The sequence below is a fragment of the Psilocybe cubensis genome, chromosome 4 (assembly GCF_017499595.1).
Source record: "Psilocybe cubensis strain MGC-MH-2018 chromosome 4, whole genome shotgun sequence".
In the NCBI taxonomy this organism is placed as follows: Eukaryota; Fungi; Basidiomycota; class Agaricomycetes; order Agaricales; family Agrocybaceae; genus Psilocybe; species Psilocybe cubensis.
The window spans coordinates 2,073,663-2,094,062 of NC_063002.1; the positions used below are offsets into that span (position 1 = coordinate 2,073,663).

At 46.7% G+C, this 20,400-nt stretch overlaps 9 protein-coding genes across 9 annotated transcripts; 4 read left to right on the forward strand and 5 right to left on the reverse strand.

Annotated features, from left to right (window-relative positions):
• Nucleotides 1-227: 227 nt before the first annotated feature.
• JR316_0004846 (Major facilitator superfamily domain-containing protein 10) lies at nt 228-1,983 on the forward strand (the record flags this gene model as incomplete). The annotated part of the gene is made up of 7 exons (XM_047890610.1): nt 228-332; nt 386-528; nt 588-695; nt 754-837; nt 887-1,341; nt 1,395-1,817; nt 1,871-1,983. 7 exons carry the CDS (start codon nt 228-230, stop codon nt 1,981-1,983), a joined length of 1,431 nt encoding a protein of 476 aa, XP_047750371.1.
• A 353-nt stretch (nt 1,984-2,336) lies between these two features.
• On the reverse strand, nt 2,337-3,767 carry JR316_0004847 (Inositol phosphoceramide mannosyltransferase 3; the record flags this gene model as incomplete). The annotated part of the gene is made up of 2 exons (XM_047890611.1): nt 2,337-3,635; nt 3,696-3,767. 2 exons carry the CDS (start codon nt 3,765-3,767, stop codon nt 2,337-2,339), a joined length of 1,371 nt encoding a protein of 456 aa, XP_047750372.1.
• A 485-nt stretch (nt 3,768-4,252) lies between these two features.
• JR316_0004848 (AB hydrolase superfamily protein C4A8.06c) lies at nt 4,253-7,328 on the reverse strand (the record flags this gene model as incomplete). The annotated part of the gene is made up of 10 exons (XM_047890612.1): nt 4,253-4,483; nt 4,531-4,971; nt 5,025-5,387; nt 5,594-5,810; nt 5,863-6,338; nt 6,394-6,611; nt 6,660-6,712; nt 6,767-6,806; nt 7,016-7,031; nt 7,083-7,328. The coding sequence occupies 10 exons, from the start codon at nt 7,326-7,328 to the stop codon at nt 4,253-4,255; spliced, it is 2,301 nt and encodes a 766-aa protein (XP_047750373.1).
• A 620-nt stretch (nt 7,329-7,948) lies between these two features.
• JR316_0004849 (Cleavage factor two protein 2) lies at nt 7,949-11,074 on the forward strand (the record flags this gene model as incomplete). Its single annotated transcript, XM_047890613.1, has 8 exons — nt 7,949-8,154; nt 8,209-8,564; nt 8,630-8,902; nt 8,949-9,270; nt 9,319-10,174; nt 10,229-10,375; nt 10,429-10,611; nt 10,661-11,074. The coding sequence occupies 8 exons, from the start codon at nt 7,949-7,951 to the stop codon at nt 11,072-11,074; spliced, it is 2,757 nt and encodes a 918-aa protein (XP_047750374.1).
• Nucleotides 11,075-11,236: 162 nt separating this feature from the next.
• JR316_0004850 (Tubulin beta chain) lies at nt 11,237-13,135 on the forward strand (the record flags this gene model as incomplete). The annotated part of the gene is made up of 11 exons (XM_047890614.1): nt 11,237-11,297; nt 11,361-11,392; nt 11,442-11,652; nt 11,711-12,012; nt 12,068-12,240; nt 12,295-12,449; nt 12,502-12,620; nt 12,675-12,757; nt 12,819-12,853; nt 12,912-12,982; nt 13,034-13,135. 11 exons carry the CDS (start codon nt 11,237-11,239, stop codon nt 13,133-13,135), a joined length of 1,344 nt encoding a protein of 447 aa, XP_047750375.1.
• A 458-nt stretch (nt 13,136-13,593) lies between these two features.
• On the reverse strand, nt 13,594-14,657 carry JR316_0004851 (putative phosphatase HAD1; the record flags this gene model as incomplete). Its single annotated transcript, XM_047890615.1, has 7 exons — nt 13,594-13,648; nt 13,702-13,840; nt 13,907-14,108; nt 14,165-14,266; nt 14,328-14,398; nt 14,464-14,573; nt 14,626-14,657. The coding sequence occupies 7 exons, from the start codon at nt 14,655-14,657 to the stop codon at nt 13,594-13,596; spliced, it is 711 nt and encodes a 236-aa protein (XP_047750376.1).
• Nucleotides 14,658-14,921: 264 nt separating this feature from the next.
• JR316_0004852 (Exocyst complex component 6) lies at nt 14,922-17,853 on the forward strand (the record flags this gene model as incomplete). Its single annotated transcript, XM_047890616.1, has 12 exons — nt 14,922-15,413; nt 15,476-15,770; nt 15,825-15,946; nt 15,998-16,264; nt 16,324-16,425; nt 16,474-16,583; nt 16,638-16,695; nt 16,751-16,834; nt 16,884-17,038; nt 17,090-17,378; nt 17,429-17,569; nt 17,632-17,853. 12 exons carry the CDS (start codon nt 14,922-14,924, stop codon nt 17,851-17,853), a joined length of 2,337 nt encoding a protein of 778 aa, XP_047750377.1.
• A 326-nt stretch (nt 17,854-18,179) lies between these two features.
• On the reverse strand, nt 18,180-19,003 carry JR316_0004853 (ADP-ribosylation factor; the record flags this gene model as incomplete). The annotated part of the gene is made up of 6 exons (XM_047890617.1): nt 18,180-18,257; nt 18,314-18,540; nt 18,599-18,691; nt 18,745-18,826; nt 18,878-18,888; nt 18,949-19,003. The coding sequence occupies 6 exons, from the start codon at nt 19,001-19,003 to the stop codon at nt 18,180-18,182; spliced, it is 546 nt and encodes a 181-aa protein (XP_047750378.1).
• Nucleotides 19,004-19,633: 630 nt separating this feature from the next.
• On the reverse strand, nt 19,634-20,324 carry JR316_0004854 (Dual specificity protein phosphatase 1B; the record flags this gene model as incomplete). The annotated part of the gene is made up of 4 exons (XM_047890618.1): nt 19,634-19,785; nt 19,835-19,888; nt 19,944-20,212; nt 20,275-20,324. The coding sequence occupies 4 exons, from the start codon at nt 20,322-20,324 to the stop codon at nt 19,634-19,636; spliced, it is 525 nt and encodes a 174-aa protein (XP_047750379.1).
• Between the last annotated feature and the right edge of the window lie 76 nt (nt 20,325-20,400).

The window sequence follows — 20,400 nt, forward strand, 5'->3', positions numbered from 1 at the left end:
TTATGTGGTGTGGTGAGAATGGAATTTGTTGCGTGTCTGCGTGCAAGGCCGGCAAGAGAGGCGTGAGGAAAGAGGTCGGGGCAATCAGACAGTAAATTGGGTTACCGTCAGCCGGCTGTCTTTTTGAATTTCATCCGACGACGTGTTCTCAGCGCAAACTCGTTATAAATGTATCATTTCACCTGAACAGATTCTTACCGCTTTCTCCGTCTTCATCCACCTCCACCATGGCCAAAGTCGAAACTGTCGTCTTTCTTTCTCTCGTTCTCGACCTTTTCGCCTTTACCATCCCTTTACCCCTTTTCCCTCGCATCATAGAATGGTATACAATTGTAGGTGCATTTTTGTCTCTATACGTTGCACTCCGACAATGATTTCCGTCTAGCGAGAAAGCTCCAACCCTAACGGCTTCTTGGTTCGCACCCTTCAATTCGTGACTTCGATCAGAAGCCTTTTGTACAAGTCCGGAGCTCAATCGCAACGATGGGATATCGTTCTTCTGGGCGGTTTAATGGGCTCTGTGTTTTCGTTAGTCCAATGAATCGTTTGTGTGTTGATGACTCGATCTAATAGCATCCTCTTTTCAGGACACTGCAGTTCTTCGTATCTCCCAGAATCGGAGCATTGTCCGACAAGTATGGTCGCAAGCGCATTCTGCTTATTACAATGATTGGAAACATTCTGTCCGCACTTATGTACGTGGATCTTGTAAATATGCAGAAAGCTCTGATCACTGATGAGCCATGTTCATAGCTGGATTCAGTCTACCACATTTGCGTCCTACATGCTCTCTCGTGTGGTCGGGGGACTCAGCGAAGGGAACGTGCAGCTAGCAATGTATGCCCTTGCACATCTATGATGTCATGGTCGCTAACAGTTCGAATAGTGCCATTCTATCCGACGTAACAACTCCCGCTGCCCGTTCCAAGGCACTCGCCCATGTCGGCATTGCATTCGCTATTTGCTTCTGCATTGGTCCACCGATTGGCGCCTATTTTGCCTCCCGCCCTCTTCCCAAATCTTTCGATAGTTGGGGTATTGGACTTAATGTGTATGCCATTCCTGCCATTATCACTCTCGTGCTTCTTGTGGCCGAAACAGCCTTTCTGGTCGTGGCTCTTCCAGAAACGAGAGGAAAAGGATTCGCAACTGCTAAAGTCAATGAAAAGTCAGAATCTAATGGAACACATACAAATGGAAATGGGGTTCATAAACCACCCGTTGCGAAACGCTCAGTCGAATCACGTCTTCAAATACTTAAATCTCTGCGAAACTTCCACTTCTACTTCCTGGCCCTATTTTCTGGAGTGGAATTTACCCTCACCTTTCTCACCTTTGATCGTGCGTGTTGTTTTCTTTTCATCACGAGCAACTGACTCAGGCTTGCCTTGCAGTGCTCGACTGGTCGAATACACAAAACGGCAAATTGATAGGGTCGATCGGCATCATTAGCGCTCTACTGCAAGGTGGCTACGTGCGGCGATCGATGACCAAGGTTGGTGAGGGCAACATGGCGCAAAGGGGCGTATCGAGCTGCGCCGTAGGCCTCGTTCTTTTGGCTCTGATGCCAGGTTTCGTCCAAGCACAGCCATCGATTGCCATGAAGTTGTTACAAGGGGCCGCGGTATGTATGTCCTTCACGAGCGCGACGGTCGTGAACTCCTTGACTGCGTTCGCGTCCTTGCAATGCGATGAAGGAGGCGTCGACTCGGTGACAGGTAAATCTGTCGAAGAACACCCACAGTTGGCGAAAGGGACCGCTCTCGGAAAATTCAGGTCCTCTGGTCAACTTGGACGTGCTCTGGGTCCATTGCTTGGTGAGTCACACACTTCATGTGTAAGGCTTACTTGTAAGCTCAATGATGTTTAGCATGTGCCTCGTATTGGACCTTTGGACCATCTGCTACCTACGCTGCTTCGGCCTTGGCGATGTTTGCACTTTCTATGTCCATGAAAAAGGTCGCGAAAACAAAATCCGCATGATATGTACAAGTTGGAGATGTATTTATGGCATCGGTGGGCACACTATATTTATATGGGTAGAGAAGTTGCGATATTTGCATTGTTCCTAAATGTGTAGCTAGAAATAAAACTAATAGGGCTCTTTTTTTATAAATCTAAAGCGAATACACTAAAGAAGTTGAGTAAGCTAATGTCGTCCCCTGTGAATCTATGGGTGGAAAAATTATGGTATCAAAATAAATACCAATCGCCTTGGGGTGTCTACACTGAGCACAAAAGTAGCGACGAAGTGTCAACTTCAAATCCATGGGTATCCTAAACTGATCGTTCATGGAAACAAAGCAAATGATATAGAGCGATGGTTAATTAAATGTTTATGAGCCCCACGGGTCTGCGGGTGTAGTTCTCGGTCTCGATGTACTCGAATGTGACGGCACGTCCTCAGCTAGATCCACAAGAGGGGTATATTCGTCATCTCTGCGACTACCAGAGCCTGAATCATGACGGCGCCCGGTCTCAATATCTTCACACTGACTCTCCTTTTCTGGAGGGAATGTTGAGCTCGGCTCTGACCTCCTAGGCACAGGAGGGCGTGAAATAGTTCTTGATACGCCACGGCCGGGCGGGGCAGGCTGCAACTCAATATCTGGGGCTTGTGTAAATATAGCAGGCAAGAAGAACATGACGCTCCTGTTCGATCTCTGCCGACCAGTCCTGATAGGAGTATCCGGGGGTTCCTGACGAGCACCTGCGTACGAGCTGACGCGATTTCTGATACGGTTGAAAGCCTCGACCAAGGGACTTTGAACGCGTCCGGCATATGGGTCCGAGTATCCTGACACGTCTGAAGATGGAGATGGGGGGCGGGAATCGAAGGGAAGATGAAGCACTGGGACCTCCTCGATGGGAGATGGAGCCTCACTGCTAATGGGGGAGTGCACTTGGGTTGATGTTCCTGACGCGGAGAAGGACCCGCGGCGGAGTTGGAAATACCAGCGTCCCGAGCGTGAGATTCTTGGGAACACAATTTCATAACCCCGAGTGAAGCGCCTACCCTGCTTCGACGGTAATCGAACAAGTCCAACTACCAATATGAATAGGCCCAACCACATGAGCAGTTTTCCCCAAGTGCCCAAGAAACCAATGAATGCGGCATCGTCGGCATGCCAGCTGCTCCCGTAGAAATGAGAGAAGAATGAATGAGGTGCTTCGTTTTCCCGAGCATTTTTACCATACAGGGACTTTGGCAAGATTCGTACCTCCTGGAGTGCAGAGTTGGGATGGGAGGCGGTATACAGACCGTACTGGGCGGAGAGGAACATGGGTCCAGTGGTAAACATGACCGTCGGGTAGTTGAGCACCCAGGAATGGTCGAACTTGATCAGATTATGGATGGTCTGCTCAAGCATGGGGTGACCTTTTTCCGAGAACATGAGATCGTTCGAGACGCCAACAGGTATAGTCTTTGGAAGAATGACTGGGTAAACGAGGAGGGGATCCATTGGCTTGAGACAGCCAATATCCAAATCGACATAAATTCCTCCATAATGATAGAGGACAAAGTAGCGTATGACATCGGCGCGCTGAATTGGATATGTATAGTTGTCAAAGGTATCGAGGAACCACGGGTAGTGCTCTGCAATGAATTCCCGAGAGCCTGCATCGGTCCAAAGCTTATATTCGCTGGGGAGATGTCAATGGGGCAAAGAAAAGGGAACAGGGGGGCGACGCACTAATCCGGCATCATGTCTCTGCAAGCCTGGGAAATGGCTCGCCAGCGAGGGGGCAGGGTCTCTGATTTCCATGTCTGGTGTATAATCCTGGGGATTCGCTCTACCTGGCCATGCGCTGCGGCATCCCAGCGAGTCGAGTTGTCAAGGATGGGAACCTCACGCTCTGAAAGATATGCCGAGGGGTCTATGGAAAGATAGTAGGTGACCGAGGAGAGAACAAGAACGGTGCCTAGGAGAAAGAGAGCGAGAATAGAGAGGAAAACATAGAGACTGCGGCGTCTGTTCATGAGGGGACTGAAGAAAACATAAAAGCTGGAGAGGTAAACAGATATACATTGCTTCCGCTTCTTTTCTTCTCACACTCCCGCAGCTAACATCAGCCTGTACCTTGACGCCCAGTAAATACATAAACACAATTACAAAACTCGACTATGGTCAAAGCTCAGTCTTTGCTACTCTTGCTCAGTCCCAATCCACCAATTCCATCTACTGCCTTCGCCGCAGTCTTCCGACCGACGTATCTGCATGCATAAATCAGTCACAGAGCATCCCACCCATCACAGGCCTGCCCACCGCAGTATGTTGTCCCACATCCTAAGCCCGTGCACCGGAATGCATCTAGCTCGTATCTGCTCCTCAGATACCGACTGGGGAGGTGGCTTATTGGGGTCGTCGTCCGGGTCGAACGCTGCTTGTATTGCATCTCTCGCTCTCACCTTGGGCACCATGAGATGCGTCACAGGCGCTGTAAAATAAATGTGCTTCTTCAAAAGCGCCAAGGCCTCTGGCTGCGTCCTAATCAGCCCGGTTAATCGTCACAAGGCGCATCACTCACCGTGTCAACTCTCCCTGCAATAGCACTAGGCGGGGGCCGTTCTCCTTCAAGGTCAAGTGGTCCCCAACGGCGGTCAGGTTGAATCTTACCCACAGACGTCCTTCTTCTCACTTTCTTTTCTTGCTCCATTACGACTCCAGCCTCGCTGTTCGGCTGCCCATGTGAGGAGTGGACAAATCCTTGCTGTAAAGCTCTTTGAAGCATATGCCTCGCCTTTTCTTCGTGGCGACTCTTTTGCTTCAAAACTCGTTCAGCTTGCTTGGAATATACGCGATCCCATTCATCCTGCCCAGCGGCCCATCGTAGAGCGGGCGCTTCTTTAAGAAGGCCAATTTCTGACGCGGCAAGCTGCAACGCGGCCAGTTTGTCTCGTGGTTCCATGGGCCGAACTTTCCCATATATATCGACACGCTCACGAATCATCAATAATCCCGGGATATCCTGTGTATCGATTGGTATTTAGTTAAAGCTTCATTGATAGACTCGATGCCAACCTGATTATCATCATTACATTGCGTAGTCTTCGAAGTTTTAGAAGATATGGTATCTGCCTCGGGTTCACCTGTCTCTTGCACAACCAGGGCTTGGTTTTCCAGATAGATGCCAATATCTGATGGTGTTTTCTGCTTGTTCACGTCAAGTACATTGGCGCTATTTTCTTCTTCTTCACATTTGTCTTCATCGGTATTGCCCGCAGCATTTTCCTGTAAATCGGGGTCTCGGTCTACTGGAATATCTTCAGGGGGTCGATGTAGCTCAGGGAATGGATTTCGTTTTAAATGCTCTTCGTCGTATTTGGTGACATGTTTGATAAATTCTGCTACTGCTCGATATGCATACTTGGCCTGATTAACTGCCTTTTAGAAGTATCACACAGTGAAAGATAAAAAGGCGCACGCTTTTAGTAAACATGAAGACAGTCAACACATGGCACATTCCTGCGAAATAAAACATTGGCAATTTGGTCAAATAAGAAAATTCATCCACAAACCGTCAAAGACTTGTAAATGAACCTACAAAGAGAGAGTGAGAGTGGATAATAAACTAATAGGGACGACCTCACCTTAGTTGGTTCAATGTACTTTTCAGAGTTCTCTCTTTGGCGCCGTGATTTGAGTGCACTGGGGCTTGCTGGATAGTCTTTTGGATGCGCTGCCTTGTGAGCTAGATATATGATTTCGTCCCTCAACAATTCACCTTCCCCTGCTATTATATACAACGGGGGTAGGTTGCCGAGTGACCCTTGCAACACAGGTGACACCAATGGATGTGTTAACTGTCTAAAAGGAGTCTTGCGATTATAAAAGAAGTCCAGTCACCGAAAAGACTTACTCTGTAGTTGCATACATCTGGATTTGCGAGCGCAGTTCCAAAGGCACTGCATTGGGGTTTTCCATGAGAACTTTTGGAGGTTTGGGGTGCCAATTCTCGATATCATCTTCAGATATGTCTTTTTCAATTGAGCTGGTAACACCTTGAGCCGGATCAACATCTATGGAATTAACATCTATGTGGCCAGAAGTAAGGTGTTGAGCTGCTTTTTCTCGGTTGTTTAGAAAAGAGGGAGATTGACTATCGGTGAGCATCTGTTCTTGAGTTTGAACCGGCTTTCCAGGCCCGTAAATATTGCTATCCGTCACTTGTCCACGTTGGGCTAGGCCATCGAGAGGCTTGAGTGTATCAGCATCTCCAGGTCTGGGTGGTACATTGGTGACTGTAGTAACTACGCGACCTCCGTGTTCAGGTCGGGTCGGCAAAGGCCATAGCGTTGAAGGTTTTGCAAGGAATCCGTGCTTTGGTATAATATCCTTGACGGTGAACATTAATTGGAATGAGATCGAGCGCCCGTCGTTAAATACACACCGTTTCGTAGTTTTGCATTACACTTGGAAAACTGTGGGTAAGGTCTATCCATGGACTTATCAACACAGCTCCCGCAGGCATTGGCATATTCAAATCTCTTAGGATGGTAAGTGTGGTTAGGCAGAGGCCACCCCCAGCAGAATCTCCCGCGAATACAATTTTTGAGGGAGGTATAGGTTTGTGTGCTGCACTGTGCGGAGGATTTATGAGGTAAAAATCTAACAAGAAATTAAGTTATTGACTGGTCAAAAAATAAGTTGACGTACACGCAGCCAGAACATCCTGTAAAGCACATGGCCAGGGGTATTGAGGTGCCTTTCTATTCAAACTATGTGTGAGCTGATAATTGTACATCATATGTATGCACACTAACCGATAGTTTACAGCAAAGGCTTTGCCTTTGAATTTTTGGGCTGCAAATCCCATGTAAGGTGAAGTTTGAGTACAAATTAATCAAGGTTGGTTACCGTAGTGTAGTATTTGATAGCGATGTGTATCTGAAATTGTTCTGTCAGTAGATAGGATGAAAAAGACATAATGTCGTACTTATAGAACCCCAAAAATATCCACCTGAAGCAATTAGTCACTTGACTATAATCGAGGCAGGTTGTTCAAGGCCTACCTCCATGAACATATAGCTATGGTAATGATATCAGTAAAATATACAGTGGAAACAGAAAACTGTCTACCATTACTGTATCAAGTTCCTCCATGCGAGCAATGTCTGCTTCTATAGTACTCCTTTTTTTACCATTCTCTGATTTGGGCGGAGTATTGGATACATCTTCTTGCTCCGCGATCCATTCAGCATCTACGCCGTTCAGACCACGAACCTGCCACCATCTTTCCCCACCAACAACGTATTTGAGATCCTCAGGACCGAACCAATCTATGAGAGCATCCGCGGCATCATTACAACTTGAGAGTGGAATCATGACAGGGCAGACCAGCGACCAGTAGGGGGCAGGGACGTGTGTATTTGTACTGGAGAGCAGTCAGAAGTATACCCCTTTCCATAATACAATGGGACTTGCAAAGATTGGAGAGACTCTATAGTGTTTTTGGTCCCCAGCTCAATGAACGCTAGACAGGAAGCATGACGCGCCGCCATTTGACAATGAACTTGCATTCCAACTCACCCTTCACGATGTGAAATGCCCTGTAGACTGTAAATGAGAGAGCCAGAAGAGTATACACAAAACATACTCATCGAAGAAAATGTCGTCAAATGGTGAGTCTTGTTCAGGTTGAGAGCCATTGGTATTTTTGTTCTTTCTTTTTGCGTGCCAGTGTGCCAGAAGGGTTTTGACGACAACTGGACTCAGTGAGCTGGATACACGAGTCGTACAGTTAAAAAGACTTGCCAGGTGCTATGTGTACTGCAGCTGATGTTGTAGTGACCGGCATAGGAAGTTTAATAGGAGAAACGCAGCCATGTCCTATAATAAAGAAGAAACACAGAGGACTATTGACGTCATTGCAGGTCCGCCTTCCCACAAGGATTAAAACACCGAGCACGATTAGTCAGCGCCTATTTCCATACTTGAACTATGCCATGATCACCTTCACGCCTTTGTCGGGCGCGGCGCGTTCTTCCAGCACTACTCCCTTGTCATATCTCCTTCAAATAGACGATGTCAAGATTCTAATCGACTGTGGCTCCCCAGACTGGCTGCCCGAGCCTTCACCATTTGATCCACCCGAAAACGACGACCTACATAAACCGCCTGCATGGTCCCAATACGCTGAAGCATTACAAAAGTAGGAGGCGTTTAGAAGCATATTTTGGCCAATGTCGTCTGATCTCTTACATAGGCATTCCCCCACTGTTGACCTGGTTCTCCTTTCCCATGGAGATTTGGCACACTGTGGTTTCTATCCATGGGCATATTCGAGATGGGGTCTAAAGGCTCCCGCATATACAACATTACCTGTTCAAGCCATGGGCAAGATGGCCGTTTTAGAGGACATTGAAGGTCTGCGTGAAGAAGAAGAAGTTAATGACAAGCCCTTGGAATTATCCACAGACCAGGAAGCCAATGACGAAACAATTTCAGAGCTGCCTCCTTCAACTCCCCCCTCGGGGAAATACATAGCAACTGTCATCGAAGTTCAAGATGCTTTTGACTCCCTGAACACCCTCAGATACTCTCAGCCGACACATTTGCAAGGTCAGAGAACGTTGTTGACTGTTCCAAAAATTTCTTGTTTTGACGGTGCTATTACTGGCGTCCAGGTAAATGTCAGGGTTTAACCATAACGCCGTTTAACGCAGGGCATACGCTTGGTGGTACAATATGGAAGATTCGCTCTCCTTCGTCCGGCACAATCATCTATGCAGTGAACATGAACCACATGAAAGAACGTCATTTGGATGGAACTGTGTTAATTCGGCAAGCCGCAGGTGGAATCTTTGAGCCTCTGGCTCGTCCAGATCTCCTCATCACGGATGCCGAAAGAACGTCTGTTATAACAAGTAGAAGAAAAGACCGTGATGCAGCCCTTATTGGTACGTCTCTTAAAAACAGATCGCATGTGTTACTAATGTTGTGTAGATACAATAACGTCGACACTTTCATCTCGATCATCGCTCCTCCTCCCTTGTGACTCAAGTACTCGAATATTGGAGTTACTTGTTTTGCTTGATCAACACTGGAATTATTCACGACTACGATACCCTATTTGCCTTCTTTCACGAACAGGAAGAGAAATGCTTACGTATGTGAGATCTATGATGGAATGGCTTGGAGGAACTATTAGCAAGGAAGATGTCGGTGAAGACGGTACCAACTCACGGCAAAATCAGAACAACAACAAGAGGCGACGCGACGAAGACAATGATGAGGACGCTTTAGGTGCATTTGCTCTCAGATTCAAGTTTGTTATGTCACTGTTCCTCTTTAATATTTGCTAAAATATTTGTAGACATTTGGAATTTTTTCCAAACCCACAAGCCTTACTTCAAACGTATTCAAGCAAGGACCCAAAATTAATCATTGCTATTCCCGCCTCGCTTTCTCACGGCCCTTCTCGCCATCTGTTTTCTGATTTTGCAGCAGTCCCCGATAATGTGGTACTCCTTACGGGGAGAAGCGAAGAGGGTACGCTAGGCCGCGCCCTTTTCGAGAAATGGAACGACTCTCAAAGACCAGAAGATAAATGGGATAAAGGGAAAATTGGGCGCAATGTCATGATGGACGGTTCCATCAAACTTAAGATGAGACGCAAAGTGCCTTTAACTGGAGTGGAACTGGAAATATACCAGCAGAAGGAGCAAGCTGCCAGGGAGAAGGAAATTGCCCATCAGGCAACTCTTGCTCGTAACCAACGTATGCTGGAAGCAGACGAAGATTCGAGTGATTCCGACTCCGATGATTCTGACGCAGAAGAAGAGGACGAGGTCAGGAATGCCCTTGGAGGAGACTCGATGGATATTGATGCCGATGGTAGAGGAGACGATGGAAAATCGAGAAAAACGGATAGAGCAATGGAAGGCGCTGATTGGTTAGACGGAGATGAAGGGTCGACGAAACAGCTCCTTTCATATGATATCTACCTCAAGGGAAATGTGGCGAAGGCCACTTCTTTTTTCAAGAATAATAGTCAAAGCCAACGGTTTCGAATGTTTCCCTATGTGGACAAGAAACGCAGAGTGGACGAATATGGCGAAACCATTGACGTTGGAATGTGGTTGCGAAAGGGGAAAGCACTGGAGGAGGAGGCAGAGAGTGAAGAAGCAAGAGATTATAAGCGACGTGCTTTGGCAGAAGAAGACGCAAAGGTATGCGGTCTCTCTTTCTTCTCGCTCGTCGTAATATTTAATGAGACTGTATAGAAAGCCATAAGAGAACCACCGTCGAAATATATATCCAATGAAATCGAAATTCAATTGGCTTGTCGGTTGTTGTTTATTGACATGGAAGGGTTGAACGACGGAAGGGCTGTCAAGACTATTGTTCCGCAAGTCAATCCTCGCAAAATGGTACCAGTGCTGCAAAGAATCTATTGCTGTTGTTTTCTGAAAGATTTATTCAGATCATTGTCCATGCACCGTCATCGGCATCGGATGCGCTCATAGAAAGTTGCAATGGGATCCGGTCGATGACCAAGGATATCTTTGCACCAGACGTGGGTGAAACGGTGCAGATTGGGCAGCAAACGAACAGCTTCTCTATCAACATTAGTGACGAGCTGCTTGCGTCACTGAAAATATCACGAGTGGGTTTTGCGTTGCCTTATAAGAGAGACAAACTAACAAGGGCGCTAGTTTGAGGACAACGAAATCGCGTACGTTAGGGGACTAGTTGTGGCACATCCAACGTCAACTATATCCACGCTATCACCGATTTCGTCATTGGACAGCCCTGTTGAGGCGGGGAAGCGAGCAGAGCCCCTGAAGGAACGCATACTCGGATCGCGAGCACGGGCGCCTCTTCCGCACTCGACAATGATCGGAGAACTGAAGCTAACTACTCTCAAGGCACGACTGACTGCGATTGGAGTGCAGGCGGAGCTTATTGGAGAGGGAGTTCTGATCTGCGGATCAAGAGAGACGTTGGGGGAGGCAGTGGCAGTCCGGAAGGTGGGAAAAGGGAAAATTGAGCTTGAAGGAAGTGTGTCTGAGGTGTATTATACTGTCCGGCGGGAGATTTACAGTCTGCATGCATTAGTAGCCGCCTGAGTCTAATTTGTTGGTCCTTTTGTTGTGGTGCATTGTACAAGACCAAACATCCCAAAAAGGGAATCTGAGCACGCTTTCAAAATTTGTTAAACCCAAGTTGCCCTCTGACCACTTTGACTTGTCCCGTTATTATTTCCTCTTCCTTCTCTCCTTCTAACCACCATGCGTGAAGTTATCTCCCTCCATGTTGGTCAGGCTGGTGTCCAGATCGGCAATGCCTGCTGTGAGTCCTCTTCCGTGTTTCTCTTCCTCTCTTTCTTTCTTATCCACCATTGCTATCCGTCAGGGGAGCTCTACACTCTTGAACACGGTTTGAGCGTATGTCTTTCTGCGCCACCTACACCACCCTTCTCATTTCGTTTTGTAGCCTGATGGCCGTCTCGTTGAGGGCTCTCCATCTTCCACAGACAGTGGCTTCTCTACCTTCTTCTCAGAGACCGGATCCGGGAAACACGTCCCTCGCTCCCTTTACATCGATCTCGAGCCTGGTGTCATCGACGATGTTAAGGCCGGTCCATACAGATCTCTGTTTCATCCCGAAACCTTGATCACTGGCAAGGAGGATGCCGCCAATAACTGTGAGTCGTAGCGGCCTTTACATTTATCGCGTGTCGTCTGATCTTTTGATCCATCAAGACGCCCGTGGCCATTATACTGTCGGAAAGGAGCTTATTGACCCCGTCATGGATAAACTCAGGAAACTCGCAGATAACTGCTCAGGGCTCCAAGGTTTCTTCGTTTTCCATTCGTTCGGTGGAGGAACTGGTTCGGGTTTTGGTGCTCTCCTCCTTGAGAGACTCTCAACGGACTATGGAAAGAAGTCCAAGCTTGAATTCTGTGTTTATCCTGCTCCTCAGCTATCCAGCTCTGTCGTCGAGCCTTATAATTCAGTCCTTACTACTCACACAACTCTCGAGCACTCGGATTGCTCTTTCATGGTACGTGAAGGGTTTTTCAATGTTTCCAGTTTATCAATAACATATGTTCTTGTAGGTCGACAATGAAGCCATCTATGATATCTGCAAGAAGAAACTTGGCGTTGTTTCACCAAGTTTCTCCAACCTCAACCGTCTCATTGCCCAAGTCGTCTCCTCCATCACCGCTTCCCTCCGTTTCGATGGCTCTCTCAACGTTGACTTGAATGAGTTCCAAACCAATCTTGTTCCGTGAGTTTTTCCTTTGTCTGTTCAAACTTCGGTCTAATTATACCCAAAACCAAGCTTCCCTCGTATTCATTTCCCCCTTGCCACTTACGCCCCCCTGCTCTCAGCTGATAAGGCAACCCACGAACAAAATTCGGTGGCTGAGATGACTTTTTCTTGCTTCGAGAATGGTAACCAGATGGTCAAATGCGATCCCAAAGAGGGCAAATACAGTACGCTTTGTTCCTTGTTTTCGGCATATTACAGATTTTTATAGGGTCATAGTGGCTTGCTGTTTGCTATATCGTGGTGATGTTGTTCCCAAGGATGTTCAAGCTGCTGTTGCCAGTATCAAGACCAAGCGTACGATCCAATTTGTCGATTGGTGCCCCACTGGCTTCAAGGCAAGCAAAGATGTCCCGTTGTCTTTCTTATACATGCTCACAATATTTATTTAGTTGGGGGTTTGCAATGAACCTTCAGCTTGTGTTCCAGGTGGTGATCTTGCCAAGACTTCCCGCAGTCTTTGCATGCTTTCGAAGTGAGCTACAATGCCGTTCATGTATGTTAACGGAACAGAACAATGTCTGACCTTGTAACAGCACTACTGCCATTTCTGCTGCATGGGGTCGCCTTGGTGAGTGCACTGGTCATCATGAGGCATCGTATAATTATTCAATACCCCCACTTGTCAGACTATAAATTTGATCTTATGTACTCGAAACGTGCCTTTGTGCACTGGTATGTCGGTGAAGGCATGGAAGAGGTATGTCAATTTTCTTTTTTGGGATATACTGCCTTTTAAATTCGAGTTTAGGGTGAATTCTCTGAAGCTCGCGAGGATCTCGCCGCCCTTGAGAAGGATTACGAGGAAGTCGGCACTGATTCAGCTGATGCCGAGGAAGAGGGAGAGTATTAAAGGCTGCGAGGTGTTTTATAGCTTATTGATCTTCATGCTGTTTGTGCGTTTTTCAACGGTGTCTTTCAACGCCTAAATACCCTACTCCTTTAGTGCAAAATTCCCCCTATCTTTTTTTCCTGCTTTGGGAGCTTACTCATTATCATGATACTCATTTTCCTCGGTTTGAAGCTCTGGTCAAAGTCAACGTTCATCAATCATAATGTTTCTTCTATGTAATGATTTTGGTTGTGATTTAAAACGGAAATGTTGAAGTAACTTCTACGTAATTGTATGAAAAGTAATTGTACAAAGTCCGTTGAGATTGCGCACGTCCATCTACTAGTAGCACCATGTCAGTCATCTAAATGTCTATCTATGTAAATTGACTTTTTATGACGATGTGTAGTTGTGTCCGTTGAATATCTATGTTCCTGGCCAAGTGATGTTGTAGATAAAATTCCGCAAAAAAAATTTGATCAAAGGGTTTGGAGTGTGACTGATACCCCTGTCGCAGTGCGCGTAATCGAAACACTACATGGAAGAAAGAGTAAGACAAGTTCAATGAACATCCATCTGTTCCATACCTTGAAAGGTCCTTCACGATGTAATCTGGTTTGGCAGCTTCCAGCTGTTCCCGGGAGTGAGTTGTAAGCAAAGCAACAGTTTTGCATCCGGCGTCACGCCCGCTACGAACACCATTAGGCGCGTCTTCGAAGACAATACCTACGTCAAAGAACGCGTCAAAAGCAGGACAAAAAATAATTTTGAAGCAGGTAGATATGTACTGACAGTTTTCAGGCTTCACGCCAGATAATTTAGCGCCAAGGAGGTAGGGATCTGGAAACGGTTTCCCCTGTGATACATCTTCGGATGCAACGAAGACATCTGGTATAGGGATGCCTGCGGTGTTCAGGGCGGAAGTCGCGTAGTCCCGGGTAGCAGATGTGCAAATGGCCCAGCATGGCTTGGGTCCATATCGTCCAGGAGCGATCTGTGGAGTAATGCATAGGTACATGATGTATGGAATCGATAAGCGGGACTGTGTACCTCCTCCATGATAGGTTTAACTCCCGGTAAAAGGACAATGCCCTGGCGACCACCTTGGGTTGAAGAGGTGACGATCGCCTGTTCAAATCTTGCCGACTCTGCCTGACGAACAGCCATCGACGGTAAGGTGCCTTTGTCGAATTGGAGTAACGAAAAAACTGACTTCCAGGATCTCGGGATCTTCAATACCGCAATATTTTCTCAAATTGTCGACGGTACGAACTCCATGCGCAGCTTTTTCCGGAGAAATAATAAGTGGATGAAGAGAAAACACAGCAAGCGGTATACACGATGCTCACAGCTCAAAATGTTGTGTACGTCGATGGTTGGGTAGGTTTGCCGGAACAGCTCCCAAGCGCCGACCACACCTGCGGTCGAGTCAACCAAAGTGCCGTCCATATCAAAGAGGCTAGGTATAACGTCAAGATGTCGGCGCAAAGAAAGAGGTACCCCCGACATACATTGCATCTACGTGAAGAGTAGTGTGAGGCATGGAGGTAAATGACAAAAGTAAAATCCGATTGACCGGGAAAGGGTGCGCAATCTATGTCTGTCGGCCAGCAGCCCAAAACGGGAAATATTTTGGCAGGTGATCGACCCGCGGGGTATTTGGATCAGGGGCTTGGACCAAACAAAGGCGTCGGTGATTTCACAGTTGACAGTTCCGTTGTTCACAGTTGCCTTTTCTGTCCTGTACAATCAAGTCTAGTCCTGAAAGTCGCGTTCCCTTCTCTTTCTTTATTCTCTCGGGTCAATTATGCCTCCGCGCAGGCGTCAGCAGTTCACACAGGACAACATTGACCAGCAGCTCCAACAGATTCACCTATTGGATCCTTCTTCGTCTTCAGAGAACCTCGAACAGCTCGGTCCTATCATCAAGCAGATTCACACCAACCGCCAGCAGGATGCGTATCTCAGGACTGTGCAAGCCCTCATTGACTCGAAAGATGCAGAGATCGAAAAGATATGTAGTGACAATTACCAGGACTTCATCTCTTCCGTGTCTACCTTGTTCAAAGTCAAGTCTTACACCGACAGTATGAAAGAGAAAATCACCTCATTGGATGCCAGCGTTGCCCAGTTGGGGGGCGGCCTGGTCGAAAAAAAGCGTGCGTTGCTGCAGACAAAAAAGACCGCTGCAAACTTGGATGAGGCCATAGATACCCTGCAGGCATGTCTGCGTGTTCTCGACGTCGTCGACCGTGTTGGTGAGATGATCAAGGCAGGCAAATACTGGAGTGCCCTGAGGGTCTGTCATTTACACTGTTATTGTCGTATACAATTTGCCAATCTATCGTATCCAATTTTCAGTCGCTCGAAGATATTCAGAGTATGCCTCCAACCTCTTTGTCGCAAACTCCATTTTTCCAACACTTGTTGTCTTCATTACCCTCTTTACGTGGCCAGATCAAAGACGCTGTCACTGCATCCATGAAACAATGGCTTTTGGAGATCAGAAACATAAGCACAGAAGTTGGTCGACTGGCTGTAGAAGCCATGGAGACAAGAACGCGACGATGGCGTTCTAGGCGAGAGAAAGATGTACTACTTCGGTCCAACAGAGTTGGTAGCGCTGTCGAATTGGTTACCTACGAGAAAATTGAGTGTAAGCGCAAACCTATTTGATTATGTTTGTCCTGTGGATTCTAACTTTGTCAAGTCAATGTTCTCGACAATGATAAACTTCATGTCGATTTCAAACCCCTTTTCGAGTGTATTCACATATACACCACATTAAATGCTCTGAATGAACTCCAAAAATCCTACCAAGCAGACAGAAAAGTAAGTAGACAACATGGTGTTTTTGTTCAATCCTGATATATAATATTACAGGCTCAATCCGATTTGATCCTTCCTACCCCGCTTCCGTTAGGATCTCTATCCTCCTTAACACAGGAAATATCTGGATTCTTCATTGTCGAATCCCACGTGCTTGAGACTACAAATAACTTTCGTTCTGCACGCGACGTCGAAGAGCTGTGGGACACACTTGTCACACGACTGACTAGTGCCATTGGAAGTGCCTTGCGAACAGAGGCAGATCCGGAATCTTTCCTAAAAGTGAAAGAAAGCCTGCTAAGCTTTATCATGACATTAGAAGTGCGTACGACCACGTCATTTATATCAAACTTCTTCAAATTGTAATCCAACTTTATCAGGCATACTCATACTCTACCGCCAGTCTTCAATCCTTTATACTTGTTTTGTTCGAGAAGTACGCCAAGCTATTGGAAACACAGTTCACCAAGCGATTTGAAGTTGTATGTATAAAGTTCACGTTTCTGGATTTATAGTAACCATGACCGCAGATCGTCCGAGAAGATGAACATACTCCAATGGTAATAGGGCCCGAGGAGACTTTAGAAAGTATCTTGGATGTTGTCTGGTTAAATGAATCTGAAAGGGATGAATTAAAGCAGTAAGTCATGCTTCTTTCTGTTGTTGTACATTGCCTCATTAAAATCTTATTTAGAAATTCTTCTCAATCATATTTGCCGTGGTCCCAAACATTTTATTCTTGTTGCCAAGATGTGTGCATAGGCTCACACCTAATTTCTACTTGGCTCTGATAATTTGTTTGTTTAGATCCGTTTGTTTATCCAGAAATTTTACGCATTCGTTGAAGGCGTATCACAACATCACCGTGATATCGATGAACTTTTAGGCAAAGTAATTCATTTCAAGTATTTTACAAAGGAATGTCGCTGATCCTCTACAGTCTTTGGACTCACTGTTAAAGAAGAGCATCGGAGAAACAATTTTACAGCGTTTGGCTACCACACAGAACCCCGCCCAGATAGCCCAAATCATCGCCAACCTAGAGCATTTCCAAGTAGCCTGCAGTGAACTAGAGCGATCTTTGACGAATCTTCGGTATGCTGCCGTGAACATATTAACACCGACCTTCTAAAAGAGTATTAATAGGTCTACTCAACGCGGAGGCAGTATCAAACTTACCGCAGCGTCGTCATTCGATCCAATCATATCTCGCGCCCGTGCACGCATGTCAGGTCTTATCTCGTCAAAACTTGACCAATGTTTTGAACTGTCTGAATATGACTGGACACCAAATGCTCGCGAAACATCACCGAGCATGTACTTGTACGAACTAGTCAACTGGTTGACCACTGTCGTGGACTCCTTGGTAATCAAAGAAGCTTACAAAGAAGAAGCCTATAAAGGTGCCCTCGGTTACATTACGGACTGCTTAATGGTCCGTTCATCCACAAACCTCGCGGAAATGCAATCTAAAATGTGCATTAGGATTTTTTGACAGGCCGGGACATCCCCATGATGAATGAGAATGCCATATCCAATATTCTCATCGATGTAGATTTTCTCGAAGACGAACTGAAGCGAATCGGCCGATCTCATCTTTCCACAGTGTTCACTGAACTTCGCCTGGTGAGTATAATCACTGTTCACACTATATCACGTGAAAATTGATGTTAACCGGATATGACCAGACGACATCCATCGCTCTCAGTGGGACTGTTCAGGAATACCTAGTCCCAGCGAACAGACATGCTTCATACGCTGCTGTTAAACCTAAGCGGTTACAAGCCTTGCTCGAAAAACTTGCACGGTATGGAGCGAACCAAAGAGATGCCCCGCGACGAGAAATTGGTGAACGACGCCGAAAGGAGGCAGAGGCAGTTGGCCGACTATTTCCTGGCGAAAACCGCTGAGCCCTGACTTTGTAACTTTATGATACCAAAGACACCGATAGTCATCATATCTAACCACCTTATGGAGTGTAAACTGTAACATGTAAAAGATTTACCACTGGTCTAGAAAGGGGCGGTTTAGGGCTACATGCCTGAAGATCAAAATTTGGACGAAATGGACAAAGACAAGAAAAGAAAAAAAGGATATTGGAGCTAACTGATAAACTAGAGGTGGTGAGCTGAAAGCGACATAAACAGCGGTGAATACGTTTTCGGTATCGTGAGGGGATCGTGACACGTGTACAACGCTAATAAGGTATTCAGACTGGAAAGCAAAAAAGGATTATTTATACTCGGCGCTTGATGTTTGCGCTCAACCATTCGAGACCCTCATACAGACCGTCTCCAGAGGTGGCGCAAGCAGCCTGTCACAATCAAGTCAGAATGTTTTGGATATAGGAAGCAGACTAAGGAATCGTACTTGAATGTACCAGGTTCGCTGCCTGAGGCCGTGGAGACCAAGTTTGTCTGTGATTTCGGCGGCATTCATGGCATTGGGCAAGTCCTGTTTGTTGGCAAACACCAGGAGGAGGGCATCACGAAGTTCATCTTCGTTCAACATCCGCTGAAGTTCCTCGCGAGCCTCAGAAACACGCTCTCGATCGTTCGAGTCGACAACAAAGATAATACCCTGGGTGTTTTGGAAATCTGGATAGAATGATCGAATGAGGAAATACAACGACGCAGGGGTCGAATCACGACTTACAATGCCTCCAGAGCGGGCGAATCTTATCTTGACCTCCGACATCCCACACGGTGAACGAGATGTTTTTGTACTCGACAGTCTCGACGTTGAACCCTGCATATGGGCGTCAAGTCGCCATGGGAGAAGAAATGGAGGGACCAGCTCACCGATTGTGGGGATAGTGGTGACGATCTCACCGAGCTTGAGCTTGTAGAGAATGGTGGTCTTACCAGCGGCGTCAAGACCGACCTAGAGGCAAGGTAAGAGGGGTAGATGGAGAGAAGAGAGAGAATGAATTACCATCAGAATACCTGTTAAGAGGGAATGGTCAGAGATGCACTGAATACGAGCTAGATAGGGAAAGGACATACGCATCTCCTTCTTTCCAAAGAGACCAGAGAGAAGGCGAGAGACGGAGAGACCCATGATTTGAGAAAAAAAGGAGAATACGAGAAAGTGGAAAGGTGGAGGTGGAAGCTGAGGACAGCGAATGAGTTGAGGCAGAGCTTTGTCGTCTGTTTGCGTGGGACCACAATATTCAAGTTCCGCTATGGGGCAAATAATTCACCGCCGTTTTTTGCTCTTTATACCAAATCTGCGCTCCTGCCACGTCTCGTCTGTCGTTGCATCCCACCGCAGCGGAGGCTGTCGTCTGCGCATTCAGCACACCAATACTCCTCCAGCGTCGACGACGGCCCCGCAGCTGCCACAACCGAGTCACTTGCATTCACACAGACTTGCCAATTATGTAGATACTGTGCCAAATATGCACTGCCTTTTTAGACTCTCCAATCCAAATCCTCATGAACCGAGTTCATATTTGGCAATATGCTCGCCCGCCAGTCTTTGTGGGCTCTTGTGGATCCTGTGCCCAGTCACTCTTCCAGCTCTTCGTTTATTCACCCCGATGGGCATACAAGCATGCGAGACAAAAGGCATAGTATTTGTTAAATATAATCAGTACATTCCGTTCAATACATAGTATGTCGACTGCAGTTAATACACGAAGCCATCCAGTCGATCATTTTTCGCCATGGAATTGAACCCATGTTTTTGTTAGTATGGCAAGCCTGCAGCGCGAAGTCGGCGCTCTAGTTGGGTGCGCCAATTGACATAGATCCCATTGCTTCGCGATGGAGCGTACTGGCAGAGTTCAAACAAAACCAACTGCTCCTGGAAGCCGGGGTTTGGCCATATATGGTCCCGTGCTGCGTAAAATATGAGACGTTGTACGCGTCGAGTAATAGTTTGCCATACCAGTTCTGACAATATTGAGCGCCTGAGTAGAGTTGATGCGGCGCGAGTACATCACTGCAAAAAAAGTGGTGAGTGGACCATTGACTAGGTTGAGTAAAGGTCTTCTTACAATAAGCTGCAACAACTGCAGCGCTTCTGGAAATGCCTTGCACACAATGTACTAGGACAACTCCTCCGGAGGCAAGTGCTTGCTCAATAAAGCGACATGCCGCCGGTAAGTGGATCAAAAGATCCGCGTAATCAACGTCTTCGATATTAATGCGTTGGTGGACGATGCCCGCTTCCGGAAGCTCTGCAGGTATAGGATCTGGGCAAACCGACAGAATATGAGTAATTCTGTTCTCTGCCAATGAACGCGTCGAACGCGCAGCCATAATGCTATAGAGAGAGACGTCGTCATCAGTCATCTCATCAGATAATTTGTGCAGAGCCACACTGACTTTCCCAGGAAAAGCCTGTTTTCGACAGCGTTGATATTTTTCCAGACCATTTTAGATGAGTGTAGATCTTGGCTGAACTCGACGACTTGTGGTGGGTTTTTTGGATGGCATTCCTGTTTTTTCTTG